Here is a 19,376-nt window from a genome sequence, read left to right on the forward strand (position 1 = left end):
AAGACAAATTACAGGGGCTATTAGGCATAATAGACTGGGTTACAAAAGTCATCAGTTTTCTGGTACATAGAAGGGAATATGACGTAGATGTTATACAACCGCTATGACTCATGTTGATGATTTGGACTAATCACAGTATCATAGCTTTAATAAGTATGGACTTGCTGGCTGTTTTGAAAGACTTTTGTGATCACATATTCTTTTAGTGTGGAATCCAACTGAGTCAAAATTTTTTATAAAATTGCATGTTTTCAAATATTCATAGTCTGCAATTCTGCATCTTGATAGTTTAATGGGTCAAGTGGGAGAATGTCAGTTTCACGTTGCTGACCCATTTACCCACCACATGTTTTCATGTATGTTGGACTTGGACGTACTCCACAAATTAAGAAAGCCAGTAAACACATAACTACTTTTAGATAAAAGTCCATGATGAGTGGTTTTCTAAATAACACGTTCTTATCAGTTTCTGTGGCCCTCTACTCTCCTCTATAATAGACACAGACCCTTGTACATATTGTGTAACTTAACTATTCCATCAGTAAAAGAAACAACTTGTATAAAGAGAGAGAAAGTAGAAGAAGTCTCAGGATTAAGATTTGTCTAAGAAGTTTCAATCATCAGTCTCCATCAATTCTCAATGGCCAACAATAGTATGTAACTCTGATCTTAACTTCATTATCCTTAAGATATATTGTATTCAAGTGTTGAAGTTCCGCATAATTTTATTAATTGATTTTCTAACACGCCTTTCATCCATACGCCAAATATTTGAAGCTCCAATATTTGGACAGTTAATCCAGGAAGTACAAGCATGAAGTTGGGGAAAAGGGAAGAAACAAAGTCTTTTGCTTTGCTTGTCTAAATTAACCTGTATTATTTGACCCAAAAAATTGACCTATATTTTTTTTTATTGCCATGGCTATCGAAATATATGGCTACAGTTATTAATCAATGATGATTGGCAACATGGAATTGAATACAACCTATATGATCATGAACAAGTTTGTATAAGGATATAGACCTGCGAATTCATAATTCATATGCCACCAATTTTGGATAAAAAATGGGTTAATTACCATTTTACATTCTAGAGACTAGGGGTCTATCTCAGTTTACATGTATTCCTTATCTTTACACTTTTTTAAATATCAGACTTTAACTTTCCAAAATTTTGAATACCAATGACACGTTAAAAAGTTAAGATTGGGATCCATTCTCTGCTCAAATGACACGTTAAGAAGTGGAAAAATCAATTAAAGTTGTTAAAAGAATGAATAAAAAAGTTATGTTAAAAATACAAAGTGAAATTGACAAAAAAGAAAAAAACCAAAAGAAGTGGAATTGGCGCTGCCCAGAAACCAGTAATTGGCAGCTTCAATATCTTCACTCCATATATAGTCTGAGGCTTTAAATCATCAAACTTTAGCTTCTCTCTCTCTCTCTCTCTCTCTCTCTCCCCAACCCCATCTCTCTCTTCCAGCCGCACACACCAGAAATCCCACCCAAGCCGAAATTTTGGGAATTTCAGCAAAATTTCCGAAATCATGACGAAAATATTTTGATAAAATCTCCCCCTCACCAGGAAACGAAATTTCGCATGGCCGAAAATTTTGAAATTTTCCTCCTTGCCCACGACCAATGTTAGTAGCGGCCACATTGGCTTTAGAGAAAAGATATCTTAATTTTCATTTAATATGTTATTTGACGAAAAGAAAGAGACTGCAGGTAATGTAGCTGTAGCCTGTTCGCCAATTGCTTTTAAGTCAAGTGTGAATGGGTAGACTATATATCTCTTCATTTGGCCATTGATGATCAGTTGCTTAATTTGCTTTCACTTTTTGCATACGATCCAACTGAGTGACACCAGCTGCAAACAGGGATTGATTTGGTTGTTCATCGATGGCTCTTGTGAGAGCAGCTCAAAAACCCTCATCTTCCAATAGTGCTTCTCCTTCTCATGATGGATGTAGTTATGACGTGTTCTTGAGTTTCAGAGGCGAAGACACTCGCAAGAGCTTTACTGACCACCTCTACACAGCCTTTGTGGATCAAGGCTTCCGCACGTTCCGAGATGACGATGAAATTGAGAGAGGAGAAGATCTTAATCCGGAACTGCAGAAAGCCATCCAACACTCACGATCTTCTGTTATTGTGTTTTCAAAAGATTACGCGTCTTCTAGATGGTGCCTTGACGAGGTTGTCATGATCCTTCAACGCAAGAGGACCTCCAATGGCGACCATGTCGTTTTACCAGTCTTCTATGATGTGGATCCAACTCAAGTGAGGAAGCAGACTGGAAGTTTTGAAAAAGCATTTGCAGAACACCAAAACAGTACTCAATGGTCGAACAAGGTGGAAGAATGGAGGGCCGCACTCACACAAGTAGCAGATCTTGCGGGGATGGTCTTACAAAATGAAGCCGATGGGTAACTAATTCATTCCTACAACTCATTTTTCTAGGGCTTAGAAAAATCGCTTTTTAATTCATGTTTCTTTTATTAAAAACCTTGACATTATTTTTCATGTATTAACCCCTTTAACAACAACTCACCTACTTTCCATTTCTAAATTTCCTAATAAGTATTTTTTTAAATTCAGATTTTGTAATTACTTCATATGCCCTCAACCTCATTCAAGAGTTTTACAAAAATAACTCTAAACACAACATGACATCAGTAAATATCATGGTTGTGAAACAAATCCAAAACGGGATACCAACCGAATACTGAAAATGTGTTCTGAATAATTACAAACTGAAATAAATGATACGTAATACAACAAGTAAAAATCCCAACAAAACAACACGTTAAACATGAAGAAGACCTGAGGATGCATAACAAGATATACGATGCCTCACCCAACTGATTAATCAAGATCGTCAACCGGAACGCTATCTGCGATCACAAACAAAACAAAAAACAAAACAAACAACGTAAGGGGTAAGCATCACATACGATCATAGCTTCCCCCTCGGAGAACTCTGGTTGGGTTTGAAAATAATAAGTAAAATACTTAATAAATATAGCCAATTATAAAACAGTTCATAAAGATTCACCAATAAACCTATATCAAAGTTTAATCGTTTAAATCCACGAAACATTTGATGATGAGCATGCAACTTCTTTAAAATGTTTATGAGATCCCAAAATATCATTGCCTGATGATCGATCACTAATGGGCAAATACACTTACCGCATCCAAAATCGGTAATGTAGCGAGATTATCCTTTACCATGTTAGTACCCTTTAAGCTAGCCTCCCCAAAAGGACAAATTGACTAGTTTATCCGTATGTACCCCTTCTAGAAGTTTAGAGGATCGAAACTCAACGTCATTGTTTTTCGTGACCTTTTACTCTCAAATCATCATTAACAACAAAACCATGCAACATTGCATGCAAAAGCGATGTAGAGTTCACAAGCAATATACTTATTATCATACATACATACATAAAAACAGTCCCAATAGTCAGGGTGTGAGAATACCTCTACCTAGTGTCCAAGCTTAGCTTTTCTGTTCTTCCACAATGGCAACGTCCTTAAATCTTTCTCTGGGAAACTAAAAATCCAAATCCGACAGAATACTGACTTTAGTCAACGATAAAATCGAAAGAGTTTCGGCATGACCTTTCCTTTCAGTCATGTCTTCCTAGAAAATCTCAGAAACTAGTCTACTAAGACTAAGTCTTTGTATTTTCGGGACTTATGGTTTCTACTTAAAGCCCGATTTTATTTATAAGTCTGGAAGTTAACTAATTAAAATCCAACAACATAACTAGGTCAGTACGGGGGAGACTGGGGGATCAATCCCAGTATCCTTAAGCTGGCAAAGCAACAGCAGCCGATACTGACCTCGACATCACGTGTTTAGTTACTTTAATAAGGTGGCCTCAATCCTTTTTTAAATTGATTATTTAACGAGTAACTAGTCATGCAAGCAAAGTAATTTAATCCAACTTTAAACATTATTTGCATGCTTCTTAGTAAAACTAATTCCTTTTAGCATTAGCAATTCTATAATCCAATTTGATTTATATAATTAATCCAACTTTAATCAACTAGTTATGTAATTAAATCTAATTTAGACATGATTAATTTAATAAATTCCACTTTAACTAATTAATCATGCTTAATTAAATTCAACTTTTAGACATGATTAATTAATTTAATAAAACCAACTTTAACTAATTAATCATGCATAAAACCTTTAAAGAGAAAGTAGATATTTAAATACTTGTTTGTAGACCTTCTTAGATTAATCTCCACAAATAGAATTGCTAAAAAAAAAAAATTAAATTCCAATAAGTAATTAACCACAAAATAAAATAACTTAACCGAGCTCAAGAGTTTTACCCAAAGACCTTATCAAGGTGAGCAGCAAATTTAGCAGAGTTTCCCCACAAATTGCCAAAATTATTTGTTTGAGATATTCTTAGGTGCAAAATCCTTAAGGACACCCAAAAAAATAACTCAAACAAATATTTCAAACTTTAAGAGACTCCCAACAAGTGGTTTGTCTTAAAAAATTTTTAAAGGTATCACAAAATTTTGGTGTGAATAGCATGGAGGGGGTGAGGTTCTATTTATAGGCTAGTGGGGGAGTTGGGTTTCTTTAAATGGGAGATGTGGGACAAATTCCCACACCAAAATCAGTTAAAAATCAAGTGAAATGGAGCTGGAGGCGAACCAGTTTAGGGGAACCCAATTGGGTCTGCGTGCGGGTCACAATGAGAGAGGAAACAGATCTGGGCGAGCGGACGGACAGGTTGCATAGGGGGGTGGAGCGGCTGAAAAAAAATGACATGTCATTTGCATGTTTGATATATGGCTGGGATTTGCTGTCGTTCGTGTCGTACGGAAGAGGCGGTCCAAATCTTGCTCACACCAAAAGTTCCATGTGAGTGACCGTGTGATCTGGAGTGTCGGATTGACAACGAAGGACGGCCAGGATTGTGCCACATCATCGTCTAGGTTTTTAATTTAATTTCTTCCAACTTCAAAAATCAACAAAAATTACATCCAAACTCTGAAAAATTTCCAGCGGCCTTAAAACACTATTTTGTTTTCCAGAATTTTTGTGAAAAATCCAACTTCTTCAAATAAAATTCTGAAAAATCAAATAATAATCTAAAACAATTATCCAACTTTGAAAATCCGTAACTCCTTCATCCGAACTCTGATTTCGACGAACCAAACGTCATTATTCAATGAGCTCTACGCCACCAAAGTCTAACCATAGTCACTTGGACTTCAGAAAAATTAGTCAACTCTAAGAATTAAACCAAATTCTAATTAAACAAACCGAAAATTAAAATACGAAACAATCTAGAGTCTTACAGACAAATTAGTATTTTTCAATGCACCAAAATACATGGCATCATCAAGTGGATTGAGCTTTGTGACTAAAATGAGATATAATTTCAAAACTCGATCATCTACCTTTATGGAAAAAGAAAATTTATATTTACCATTATGTAATATTGAAATGTTTTATTTATTGAAATGTTTTATTGATTTAAATGTAATTCGCTATACAAAATATTCCATGAACTCCTAAAAAATTTATAAATTGTACGTTAATGTACGTTATTATAGATAAGTTATGATTGTAAATGGTAAAACTATATATATATTATCTTAGGACTATTGACCAAAAATATATATATTTTTGATAGTAACTTTTTTTTTCCTTTTTAGTTAAAGGTAGAGAAGAAAATTAATGAGAAAAAAAAAATGAAAAAAGAGATGTATTGTGTGAAGGAGAGATGAATAAATACATGTAGAATGAGAAACTTGTTGAGAGAAATCCCACATTGAAAATGATGTGAGGGCCTTGCTAGTGGCTTACAATAAGGGTTTGAGCTACTCCTCTCATTATCAATTGGTTTTGAGATTGATGTCTAGATTCCTTCATAGTATCAGAGCATGTTAATTATTCACGTGATGCGCCTAATGGCCATACGTGCTCTCACGTCATCCAATATAAATTACTCACTTATTAGACTTAAATGACGTCACACCTAAGGGAGCGTGTTGAGAGAATCCCACATCGAAAATGTGAGGGTCTTGCTAATGGCTTATAAGAGTTTGGACTATTCTTCAATTGTCAATTGGTTTTGGGCTGAATGCCCAGATTCCTTCAAAACTACAAATCATTAGAAAGAGGTTTTCTTTTATTAAGTTTTAGTTTTATGTATGCTCATTTCGTATCATCATCTATATATATAGATTATATCAAATTAGTTTGATTTATATAATCTATTTAGATTCTATCAAATTAATTTCGATGCAGCTACAACAGCTGCTGCATCTGCTGATGATAATACATGCATGACACATATATTATACCGAATTGAAGCATTTATTTATTTATTTGAGAACTGAAGCTACTGTTCCTGATTCCCATAACAGAGTTCGCCGATTCCCATATTCACAAAACAATGTAGTACACTACTTGGTTAATTAACTTTTTATAGATTTTGTGCTACTGTTCTTTCAGCATTCATCCCAACAATGTTAGTACCTTTATTTTGACTTTCTCGTGTTACATGACACTTTATATATGTTGCAATTATATTAAGCCATGATATATGTTTGATTAATATTTATTTTTTATTTTGAATGCAAATTTTTAGGTATGAGGCAAAGTTTATTAAAAAGATTATTAAAGTGATAGGAGGCAAACTAAGTCGTACACCCTTAAGTGTTGCCCCAACAATGTTTGGAATCCATTCTCAAGCCAAAGGCATAAATTTATGGTTAAAAGATGAGTCAACTGAAGCTGGCATACTCGTAATTTTTGGGATGCCTGGAATAGGAAAGACAACTCTTGCAAAATTTGTATATGATTCAAACTTGAGAGGATTTGAAGCAATGAGTTTCCTTGAAAATATTAGAGAAATTTCAGAGCAACCAAATGGATTAGTTAAAATACAAGAACACCTTCTTTCAGATATTTTGAATGGGAGAAAAATGAAAATATTCAGTGTTGGTGAGGGAACGAGAAGGATTGGAGATGTCATAAGCTCTAAAAAGGTTCTTCTTGTTCTAGATGATCTGGATAATATGGAACAATTAGATACGGTCCTTAAGAGGAAACATCAATTTAATCCAGGAAGTAGAATCATCATCACCACTCGGCGGGCAAGGTTGTCAAATGCTCCCCAAGTTACTAAGGTGCATGAGGTTAATATCTTGGATGACAATGGATCATTAGAGCTCTTCAGTTGGCATGCTTTTGGACAGTACCATCCCAATGAAGATTACATGAAACTTTCAAAAAAGATAGTGCACCGCCTCGGAGGACTTCCACTAGCTCTTAAACTTTTGGGTTCTTCTCTACTGGGGGAAAGTGTAGATGTATGGAAAAGTGCATTGAAGAAATTAGAAGCTATTCAAGAAAGTCAAATCATCAATAAACTCAGAATTAGCTACGACTCTTTACAAGATGATCATGACAAAAAATTATTCCTCCACATTGCATGTTTCTTTGTTGGTAAAGACAAAGATTACATTGTTAGGATACTAGATGGATGTAATTTCTTCACAATTATTGGCATTCAAAATCTCGTTGATAGATGTTTAGTGAGAATTGATGAATTTGGAGAGTTGAAGATGCATGACATGATTCGTGACATGGGAAAATGTATTGTTCGCCTAGAATCAGATGAGCTCGGAGAACGTAGTAGATTATGGAATGATAAGGATTCTTTCAAAGTATTGAAAGAAAAAAATGTAAGAACCATACCCTGTATGTATATATTGCATGTATATGTATTTTGATATTTTTTTGAAACTTATCCAGATGATTTTTTTTTTTAATTAGGGTACGGAAAAAATTGAAGGTCTTGTCCTGGACACACATGTGCTCATGTGCTATGCAGACACTCCAATAAATTCAAATGATGAGATAGTCTTGGAAACCAATGCATTTGCAAGGATGCACAAACTAAGACTGCTACAGCTTAGTTATGTACAACTCAATGGACGTTATTCAGAATTTCCTAGGGGATTAAGATGGTTAGATTGGCTGGAATGTACTTTGGATTCTATACCCATTGATTTTCCTTTGGAGAGACTAGTTGTTCTTGAAATGCACTACAGCAGGTTGAAGCAAGTCTGGCAGGGAACAAAAGTTTGTTACTTTACATTTTTCCTTTTCCCTTTATACTTTTTTTTTGAAGGTTTTAATTTGAATTAACTCACTTCGTTGTTTCTTCTTTATTACTTCCCCCAGTGTCTTCCATCATTGACGGTGCTTGATCTCAGCCATTCTCACAGCCTTACCAAAACTGCTGACTTCTCACTTTGCCCCAATCTAGAGAAGCTTATTCTTGTAGATTGTGCAAACTTGATTGATGTCCACCAGTCCATTGGAGAACTAAAGAGGCTTATTTATTTGAATATGGAAAATTGCAAAAATATTAGGATGCTTCCGCAGAAGGTGTTTTTGCTAAAATCACTTGAAACACTTATCATATCTGGTTGCTCAAATCTGAATGAGTTTCCAATGGAGATGATGAGAAACTTGGAATCTCTAAAAGTGTTTGAAGCAGACGGAATTCCATTCAACTCATGGCCAGGAAGAAGTTTATGTGTTTCTTGGACCTCTTTACCAGGCTCTTTAGTAAATTTGAGTCTCCGAGGGTGCAATCTGACGGATGATGCTTTTCCTGTGAACTTTGGTAACCTATCCTCATTGCAAGGAATAAATCTAAGTGATAATCCAATTTGTAGCCTACCGAATTGCATCAAAGGTATAGCGAGGCTCCGTCTACTCACTTTTAACAATTGTACGAGGCTCAAGTCACTTGTAGGGCTACCAGAAGTACAAGCATTGGAACTGTATGATTGCCAATCATTGGAAAGAGTAACATTTCAATCTCTTGGGTGTGAATCACTTCACTTTGTCTTTGGTTGGGGAAAGTACCACAACCTAGTTGAGTATGGGCACCGCTTGAAGATAGAACCCATTGGAAGAGTTGATGTAAAAATGATCAACCTCTTGGGCTTGTGCAACTTGGAATCCATGTCAACCATTCAGATATTTTGGTGTATGATTACGGATTGTGTAGCGGAAGAGAAACGACCCATCCAGGTACGCCTCTCTCTCTCTCTTTCATATCATATGAAAGTACATGTTTACTAATATATATTATGATTTCCATGCATGGCATATATAGGGAATGTATGAATATGGTATATTCAGTACTTTTTTGCCTGGAAATGAGGTTCCAGGTCAGTTCAGCCATAGAAGTAGAGAGTCCTGCTCAATATCTTTTGTTGTGCCGTTAATTCCTAATCTCAGAATTCGAGGCTTGAACATCTTCTGTGTCTATGCACGCAATCATAATTATAGGTTTTTTGCGAAGGAACCTATGGGTATTATAGTTAGAAATAGGAGCAAGGGTTTGAAGTGGATATATTGCCCAACATTCTTCAGTGTTCCAGATGAGGAAGAAGAAATGATATGGTTAAGCCACTGGAAGTTTTGGCCAAAAAAACAAAAACAAAAAAGCCACTGGAAGTTGGAGAATCAATTAGAAGGTGATGATGAAGTTGTTGTTTCAGTAATATTTCGGACACGTGCACTGGAGCTAAAAGAGTGGGGCCTCCAGGTTGTGCAAGAGGAAGAAGAGAATATCACGAGTACTCAACACAACTCCACGGAGGATCCTTGTTATCCATTTGTCATTGGTGCAGATTTGTCAAGACATGAGAAGATGCCAGGAACATACCACTTGTCCTGGTTAGCTGTTCCTGATGAAGATACAGGTGTGTACATGTTCAGAAACGCTTTTGATTTTACTCCAAATATTGTTTTCAAAAGAAAAAGAAAAAACAATAACACTGCTGATAAATTAATTAGCATCAAAAGTTTATTTTGTTGATCCAAGTCTCATTGGGTCATTGCTAGTTGATGCTCCACCAAACACTTGCTTTTCGGCCCACATTTTCTCTAATTTTTGGAATTTTTGGTTATTTATCTGTTTTTTAGAAGAAGAAGAAGGAGAAGAATTACAGTTACAGGATAATCACACACTTGCAGCAACGAGTGGCGGCAACTATGAGTGCGGAGTCAGAGGCTGGAAGGTGCTCATCTTGGCTGCTGGCTTCTTTCTCTTTTCTATCAACCCTACGCGAATTTGTTGTATTTACATTAATTCACTTTTTGTTTGTCAAAGTTCTGTTTTGCATATATTAAATACATGCATAGCATCAATCAAATACATTTTGGATGTCAATGTTACTTTTTCATTCCTTTTAATTTTTTGTTCAATTACAAATTTAATTCGTAACAGGTGTTGAAGAAAACCCGAATCTCGGGCTCTCATAGTTATAAGAACTTACATTACCATATATGTTTAATCGAATTACTGGGGGGCCATAAATATATGTGTGTGTGTGTAGTCTTATGTAATCTCACAACTAAAATGTTTGGGAGTCCTCCGGTATGCCATACATGATGTTTGTTCTAATGTGCCTTTTTTGAATATACAAGGAAAAGAGTCTTGAGAAAGATGAAGGTGGAACAGAAGATTCAATTGAGGGACATGCAGGTACTAGCAACACGCAGAAACGTTGTCCTCTAAATCCCATAATTGATTTTTGTCCAAAAAAGAAATCAAAGACATCTAGGTCAACCGAATCGGATGATGCACTTGAAGCATGGACAAAACCTCCAAGTACCAAGACTGAAGCTTCCTTAGCACAGATTGACAATAAAAAGAAGGAAGTATCCTCTCCTTCTGGAGAACTAGCCTCCATTGAAGATTGTATGGACATATTGGAGGCTACGGAGGGCGTGACCAATATTGCCTATTTAAGAGCTTGTGAGGAATTTAAGAGTTCTGATTGGAGGAGGATATTCATGAAGATGTCTGATGCAAGGAAAAGAATATGGCTTGATAGCCTAAAATGAGTGCTTGTTATTTTGATATCTATGATTTATGTCTGGAACTTAATTATTTGGATGTGAACTCCTTATTTTACTGTTTCAAGATGAATGTCAAGTTCTAAGCTTGTTTTAGAGAGCCTTCACATTTCAGGCTAAACTTGGGCAAGGGCTGAGCCCAACCCATGCCACACCCTTAGTTATTAGCACCACCATAATCTGACAAATTGCATTCTGCATTATAGTGACTATTGCAGATAAGGTCTCAAATTTTAGGAACCATCATATAAAACTTGATAAGACCTAACTGTAGCTTAGATTATTGTCTGCTTAAAAAATAGACACTCTTTACGAGTATCAAAATGTCTATTCTAAACTTCAATTAACACAAAAAACTGAACAGCAAGCATATAGCAAGCTTCGTATATTGGCAAGTTCAAGTAAAGCCTGTAACAACAAAAGTAGCATGATGTGATAAATGTAAAATATATAACAATATTAACAAACAAATCTTAAGTGTAAAAATTACTTATGAAATATTAATTACTAAAATATAAATATATAGAGCAAGATATGCTACATTGACAACCTCATGAGAAACACACAAATAAAGACCGAATTGGCTCCTTAAGGAGAAAAACCTACTTGTTACAGGTAAATACATCATTCCTCGTACAATAAATAGTCACATGACTAGTATGTGAAGTGATGTTTTGAGAGAGTGGCTCTATGTATCCCTTACATGCAAGTTTTTCTCCTCCTTCAGACAACTAGGCCTACAATATTTTCACATAACAGAGTGCTAGGAAAACAGGAAGAGAAAAATGAATGTCTGAGCATTCTTGTACGCATCTAAGATTGTGTTGTACTGGTAAGCATGGATGATTCCTCCCATGTAATTAATGACCTATGGGTTGCCGAGTACTGCTACAGTTACAAAATTTGTTAATTCACACAATGCCAAGACCTCCCTGGTGGTTTCAAATGGAGCTTCTCCCCCCCACAACTAATGGCAGTGCTCAACTATGGTCTCCCCCCGCATCCCCTTTCATGAAATTGAATGTGGATGGAGCTTGGGATTGCAATTCCTCTACTGCTGGCATCGGAACTATTATTCGTGATCCATCAGGTAATTTGTGGCTGGCCTTGCAAAACACCGCCATCTAAACTCTCCCATTGAGGCAGAAGCCTGTGTGGTTGTTGAAAGGGCTTAAACTTGCTGCATCTTGTGGTTTACAACATGTCATTCTTGAAAGCAACGCTAAAGATATAATTCATAATCTCACTGGCTATATAAACAACTGCAGCTGGAGAATATCTCCGTTCATCGATGGTTTTCACGAGCTTAGGCCCTGTTTCACTGGGATTTATTTGAGATGGATCTCATGCGAAGCCAACAGAGCCGCTGATGGCACCGCTCGGCTGGGTATTCAGAGCATGTGCATGGAGACCTGGTTATTGCTACAGGGCATAGGTCTATCTGCAAGAGCCCTCTTAATTTCCTGTAGCAATGACTTGTTCCATGCTGTTATCTTTTGGAGCTCAATCCTTTGAGCCTTTAGCTGTAATTCAGTTATAACTCATTCCAATCTGCAAGATCTGCTGCTTGTGGGCATACCTTTGGATACATTTTGTACCTCTCTCCACTTTTTTTTTTTTTTTTTTTTCTATCTGAATCCAGCGTTTCAGAATGAAGGATAAGTAATAATTTTACATTCTTTTTTCTCAGACAAAATTTAAGCGATACTATCAGAAACCATCAGAACATCCCATACGGATGTTAGATGGTGATTTTTCATTGGACATCCTAAATGGTTCTTAAAGACATCAGTGCTAATTAAGCCGTATGCCGGAAATTCCCCCCATGATGTGACAATCAACCACCAACACCGCCTGGACAACCCCTTACATCAACATAATGCGACGATCAAATGATAAAACCAAATTCATTTGAATTTGCAATCAACCAATCCACAAACACCAAAACTATCTTTAAAGCCTTCTGAATTTACAGATACACTCAGGTTTGTGAATGTAAGAGATTACGATCTTCGATTATCTTCTAAACATAATCATTACGAACAAGATTAGTGTATAATGCCAAATTTCCAAGATCTGGTACATCACTGTTGCGGCAAAGAGCATAGGCAATCCAACTACTACATGACTTGCACTGAGGGCCAGCGGTTCACAGGAACTGATTCTGTAGTGCTAGATGTAGCAATGGAAGAACAAGATCTGAATTTTCCAGCTTCATCTTCACTGTAAACTGGGGATAGAGCATCTGCATTAGCTTAGAACTGGACTGAAAAAGTGGAGTTTCTGCAAAAATAAATAAATTAACTCAAATTATACACTCTCAGCCATGCAGTTGGCAGTTGATAAAATTCTAATAATTGCACTTCCAATAATTATATTGCATAAACTTGCTTCATTAAGTAAGACCCAATGATCACCAACTATCAGTCTGGTATTTCTCTCCACAATCTTGGTGAGGTCCCAAGTTCGAATCCTCCTCCCCCATATTAAAATTTTTTAAAAAGTAACTCCAATGGTCATGTATCACTAGCAAACAGATGTGCAAGTTCAGCCCTTTTCCAGGGTGAACATCACAAGATCTTGTGCGTATATCAAACTAGACCCACTTACATAGGAGTAGCTGTTTCGTCTAGGTGTACAATATTAATAATATTTGCTTTTAGAAACATCAAAGTGACTTCTGGATAATCAACTTGTGGATAACAAGTAAACTGTTGCCATTACGTAGTTGGGGACAAGCACAGAGACACACACACAAAGGATGCAAGATGGTAATACTGTTATTAAATCATGTTTTATGCTACCACATATGACAACCAAATGGATATGGTGGGTAAAAAGAAAAAAGCATTAAGGCAGGAAACTTACGGTGCCTGTTGAGCACCATCTTGTTGTATCAACTGAGAATATATGTACTCATCAACCCTCTGCTTTGCCAATGCCACCTGGTAAGCAGCCAAAATTTCCATGAAAATGAGAACCTTCATGCATAGAAGCTTCATAAAAATTGTTCTATAGACAAATTGACCACCACACTTGTTTCTAGAATAAACAACTCCAGGTTAAATGTTCAATACAACATTTTCCCCACTAAACCTGACCCCTATTTCCCTCTGTAGTCAAATTTTAACAATTTATTCAACTTACTGAGTTTCTTATGAAATGTGAAAGGTAAAAAGATAACATTATAATGCAAGAAGTAAACTTCACAAGAAGTACACCAGTCAACCCAACAACACGAACCATAATGCAAGCACTCTTGTCAACAATAAATCTAATAATTTAAACTTGAACTACTTGCTGAAAATGTAGTTATTTTCTGGGCAATAATTTGCATAAAATGTATTCATTCAAATTTCTGCTTCATTCTTTCAAGGCTTATCACATGAATGACCTCTACTGCAATCTATCACTTCATACTGAATCTATGATACCATGGCTTTAATACCGCGTCTTCTTTCCCCAACTCTTAGATGGTATCTAAAACAAATTGACAAGAAAGTTACAATAACAAAGTGAAAGATGGATCTACCTGTTGAGCACTGCCACAAAATTGAATCTGCCTATGTTTTTGCTCACCTTTCCCACCATAAACCTACAAAACACAAAACCATATTATTAGCTGGAATAAAACACAAAACAATTAATAGGCAAAACCAGAGGATTGGGAACTATATATGAGAACAACTCATAAAGTTTCAGCAAGATACAATTGGAAATCACTGACTATGATTATAAAAGCTTAAATGATAAAACTCAGCCTACCTTGATCATTGCTCCAGACTCATTTCTGATCCTTGAAATGTTGGAGCCGCATCTACCGATCAACCCACCAACCATTGTTTCCGATATCACCATCTCAAAGGTTATATATTCAGCTGCAAGATTGGTTGTCCTAAAGATGATGTGGTTATAAGAAAAAAAAAATTAAAACTTGGTAGAGCCGCATAACGTGGCATATATTTAGTTATTTTTATATGGAAAAATTTGAATAACCTGAAGTTGGGTCCATGTACGGTTGAACTTGAGGTGGTCGAATTGCTGTATAGTTATATGCTGGGCTGATAGAAATCACTTGTCGAGGCGGGTTTTCTCTAAACAACATTGAATTTATAACAGGTTACTAAACTGACTTCAGAAAAGAAGCAAGACCAAGAATAGTTTGGAACACTACGTAAACAAGAATCCAATGTAAAACCTTAGTTGACAACGAATCTCCTCCAGAGCTTTCAGAACAGCAGGGACATCACCTGATACCTAAATTTAACAAAAATGTCAGTTATCAGCAATCCTTCATAGTAAAGAAATATTTGAGTCAAGACCAAGTCAAATTGTTAGCACGAAAATGTTTTTCAGTCTTACATAACAAGATCAACCAACAGTCTGAAATAATGGTGAGTACCTACAACCATCGCCCTTTTAAATTAAAAACACAGACAAACTCACCTGTACCACTCGATCAGATTCGTGGGCAGACGCACACAAAGGCAACTGATTTGGAGCAAGGATTGTTATTGTGGCACCAGAGGAGTTCCTCAACTTCTCAATATTCTGGCCAGACATCCCAATTAAAGAACCTGCTTGGGACCCAGCAATCAAAAGTCTTATTGTATTGGCAGCCACATGTCCTGCACCAACTTTTGCTGCCTCAGCACCACTCTCATCCTCCTGTTAATTCATAGACATTTAGAAATCATTCATTTTCATCAGAGTATTCACAGACCCAAAACGCTTGTTTACCATTTTGACAAATGACAAGTTCAGAAACACAAGAACTCTTGAATCCAATAGCAACACACCACATTCTAGCATTAGTAGTTGTGATTCTTTCATTACATGAGAACCAATACCTACAAAGTGAGATGCTTTGAGAACACAAGCATGTGGTGAAATAACTAAAGGGTTTTCTAGCATTCAAAGTATCGATAAGGTGACAAAACTTCACCTTTTTATAGTTCAGCTACCAACACAAAATGTAATTTTAACAATTCCCATTATTATAAACCCCACTTAAAAAACACATAAATCAAAGTTTAATAGTATCTTCAAGTTTACACATGGTACTCTTGTGTATTAAATTAAAGATAACAGCTTCTTCTTCTTTTTTGCCCGGGAAAAGATAACAGCTTTAATGCTTGACATAATCTAATTTAAGTTATAACATTACTATTAAGCACCCCATTTGAACCTTGTGACTTCAAAATTTGAACTTGAGCATAACCAACTAAAAAAATCACCTTCAGAATTAAACCAGCTATTTGCTGAAGCGCATTCTCGGCATCAGTAATCGCGTTATCATTATCCTTTGAACTTATTATAATCACACGCTCCTCATGTCTCTGCAAACCAACCAAAAAACCCAAACGCAAACCCAAAAACAAAAAGCAGCAAATTTAATAAAACAATAATCAAAACCAACAAAAACTCTAAGAAGCAATAATGAATGAAACGTAAGAGTGAGTTACATACAGCGATGGCGTCGGCGATTTTGACCGTAGCCTTGGTCTCCTCGCGAATCTTCTGGATTCGGCAGCCTTCTTTGCCGATGACCTTGCCGATCTGCCTCGACGGGACCACGATTCTAAACAAGACGTCTTGGACTTGGGCCCGGCGCTTCGGGGCGGATTCCTGGGCCTCCGGCCCGGCAAACATATAAGGGTATTCGTCCTCTCGGCGGCGCTTCATGGCGGCCGGGAGGGCGGGTTCGGATCCGGGTACCGGCATTACGGCGGGTGGGGGAGGCACTTGAAATTGGGGTTGTACGGGGATTTGGAAATCGGGGTGTAGGGGCATTTGGAGTTGGGGGTGCATGGGCACTTGGAGTTGGGGGTGTAGGGGCATTTGGCCTGGTTGCGCCATTTTCGGGTTTTTTTGGGAGCTTTGGGGTTTGGTTTCGTTACGGTGGAAAAGGTTTTGACTTTTGACGAAGTAAAATGGTCATGAAAACCGAAAAGGAGGATATAGCCATGTAGAGCGAACCCGCAACAGCAAGGGTTTTGTGATTTTATTCAAAATTACATAACTGCCCCTCTTTCTTTTGTTTTATACCCTATATCATTCTTACCTCACCCATTGGGCCATTGCACTGAGAAAATCATAGGAGTGTCAATGAAACGAAGTCAGATTTGCCAATATCATCTTTGTTTCACCGATTGAATAGGGTTCTAATCGGATATGCGGGATCTTGATATCTATTTTTTAAAAACAATCTATAACAAATTAATAGTGGTATCAGAGTCGATGATTCGGCTGGGATGCATCGCAGATGATCATCATTCGAGGTGGAGTAGCTCTTTAGAGGACATTCCTAGGTGCATCAAGGTAGGCAGAGCAAACTCAAGAAACTCGTGATTGGGATTAATGATGGTCAATCGTGCTTGATGGATGATTAAGCTGATTCAAGGTGAGCTTAGAGAGAAATTTTGTCAAGAATTGTGATTTAATTCAAGGTGAAAATAGGTAGGAATTGTGGATCAAATCCAATGTCTAACATCTGATAGATGATTATCTATCAATTGGTATAGTAAGTGAGATATTTCACCAAATTGTACCGAAACATTTTAAAATAAAACTCCGCACTTGAATGGGTTTATTGGTCATGCCAGCACCCATGTTGGACAAAGATGGACTTGGGCCCCAACATTATACACCCCTTCAATGCCCCTCATTAATTCATCCCATCCAGCCAATTTTTAGAGCAACTTTGGCGGAAATGGCATCATAAATTGGCAAGGTGGGAATTTCCTTTTTTATTTTAATTATTTAAAAAATTTATTCAAGGATAAGGTGGGAATTTATGCAATATAGAGGAGTTAAACAAGCAAGAATCCCTATATTCTAACCAAGGAGTAAAATTTCATTTTTTGGGGATATGAAAATTTTAGCACCATATCAAACTAATTTCATTCAAATTTCAAAAAAAATTTCAAAATTTCGGGCGAAATTTTCAGAGGCGAATACCAAAGGGAGAGAGTAGAGGCAGAGACCAAAGAGAGAAAGGGGAGGAAGAGGGAGAGCTGCCCATCGCCGGAGGGAGAAGAGAAAGAAAGAAAAAAACACGTTTTGTTTGCATCTACGCACTCGTTGACCCGAGAACTTTCCAACAAGACTAAAATCAAGACTGGCCTTTTCTAATTTTTATTGTTTCTCGATGGCCCGCCGAAATCATTTAAAATCCAAATAACTCACCAAAATTAACTTGGAAGTCCTAAAAACGTTTTGTAAACTCTTGTGAGCTCGTCTCGATAAATCTTATTGTTCTACAACTTCAAATTCATTTATTTTCTTCCAAAATTCCTCAGAAAAATTCTAATACCTCCAAATTAACAAGATAATTAATTATCAATAAATCACTATTTACTCCAAAATAAATTATAAACAAACTTTCTAGGATCTCACAATTTTATTTGGATTGTATTTGGTTATTGGGTTAAGGGGTTTAAAAAATAACAATACATGTCTTTTTTTTATTTGTTCACATATGTTTTAAAGACAATTAGATTTAAAATGATTAAGGCTTAGTTTGAGATTGCTGTGAGAAAAAATGGCTGTGAAGTAAAGCAGTTGAGTGTTTGGTAAATTATATTTTCAAAAGTGTTGTGAGTACAAAAAGTAGTATGAAGGTGTTTGGTAAATTGTAATGTAAAACTGCTGTGACTATTTATAATTACTAAAATGAGGGTATTATGGGTAAAATAAAATTTTCATTGTTGATATGATTCACTGCAGCTTTCAAAAGCACCTACAAACTTGTTTTCTATTTTTGGCTGTGGGGAGTTGAGAATTGCGGGGCAAAGCACTTTTTCATTTTTTTACCAAACATCAAAACTGTTGTGGGTGATTGAGAATTGTCATCCACAACAGCTTTTGGATCCTCCACAACAATCACAAACGGGGCCTAAATATTCCTAAAAAAAAAGATCATTTTAATGTAATTGTTAATTAGTGAACCATTTGTATTTAACAGTATTTGTCTTCAGCGCTCATTATATTCACCTTATATCACATGAAACCTACTATATAATTTGGTTTTTTCAATATTTTTTATTAATGTAGTAGATAATATGTTAAATAAACATATGGTCAAGTTTCATTCAAAATTTTCGTATTTTGATAGCACTTTCCGTCGTTTTTGTCTAATTTTGTCGAAATTGAAATTTCCATCGAAAATTTCCTCAAAACCAAAATTTTACTCCTTGATTCTAACCACTCTAAACTACTTTGTTGACTCTTGGCAAAAAAAAAAAAAAAAAACTACTTTCTTGATCACTTTTTTCCCTTAACTTTCTTATTTACCCTTAATAAAAATTAAAATAATAATAAAAAAGGCAAACCCAATATTCACCCATCCCTACCCAACATAGCAAGTCGCCCCATCCCAAACTGACCGCCAACAGTCCCTTTCATCAGTGACAACCTCTCTCTCCTCCTTTCGTCTATTTCT

The 19,376-nt window shown here is 36.3% G+C and overlaps 2 protein-coding genes across 3 annotated transcripts; one reads left to right on the forward strand and one right to left on the reverse strand.

Annotated features, from left to right (window-relative positions):
- Positions 1-1,893: 1,893 nt before the first annotated feature.
- LOC147290962 (TMV resistance protein N-like) lies at positions 1,894-11,024 on the forward strand. Its single transcript, XM_086235852.1, has 7 exons — positions 1,894-2,429; positions 6,636-7,734; positions 7,826-8,134; positions 8,237-9,097; positions 9,183-9,774; positions 9,998-10,092; positions 10,502-11,024. Exons 1-7 carry the CDS (start codon positions 1,903-1,905, stop codon positions 10,919-10,921), a joined length of 3,903 nt encoding a protein of 1,300 aa, XP_086091978.1. The 5' UTR covers positions 1,894-1,902; the 3' UTR covers positions 10,922-11,024.
- A 1,792-nt stretch (positions 11,025-12,816) lies between these two features.
- Positions 12,817-16,888, reverse strand: LOC147290963 (flowering locus K homology domain-like). 2 transcript variants are annotated; one of them, XM_086237303.1, is made up of 9 exons: positions 16,403-16,888; positions 16,171-16,272; positions 15,380-15,601; positions 15,132-15,190; positions 14,930-15,027; positions 14,699-14,811; positions 14,466-14,528; positions 13,802-13,878; positions 12,817-13,163 (listed from the first exon to the last, which is right to left on the reverse strand). In XM_086237303.1, the coding sequence occupies exons 1-9, from the start codon at positions 16,790-16,792 to the stop codon at positions 13,154-13,156; spliced, it is 1,134 nt and encodes a 377-aa protein (XP_086093429.1). In that variant the 5' UTR covers positions 16,793-16,888; the 3' UTR covers positions 12,817-13,153. The 2 variants fall into 2 exon arrangements, with proteins under 2 accessions (XP_086093429.1, XP_086093428.1); XM_086237302.1 differs by having other exon boundaries at positions 12,817-13,216; positions 16,403-16,877.
- Positions 16,889-19,376: the final 2,488 nt, after the last annotated feature.

Source organism: Dryas octopetala, chromosome 3, assembly GCF_963921425.1.
Source record: "Dryas octopetala chromosome 3, drDryOcto1.1, whole genome shotgun sequence".
NCBI lineage: Eukaryota > Viridiplantae > Streptophyta > Magnoliopsida > Rosales > Rosaceae > Dryas > Dryas octopetala.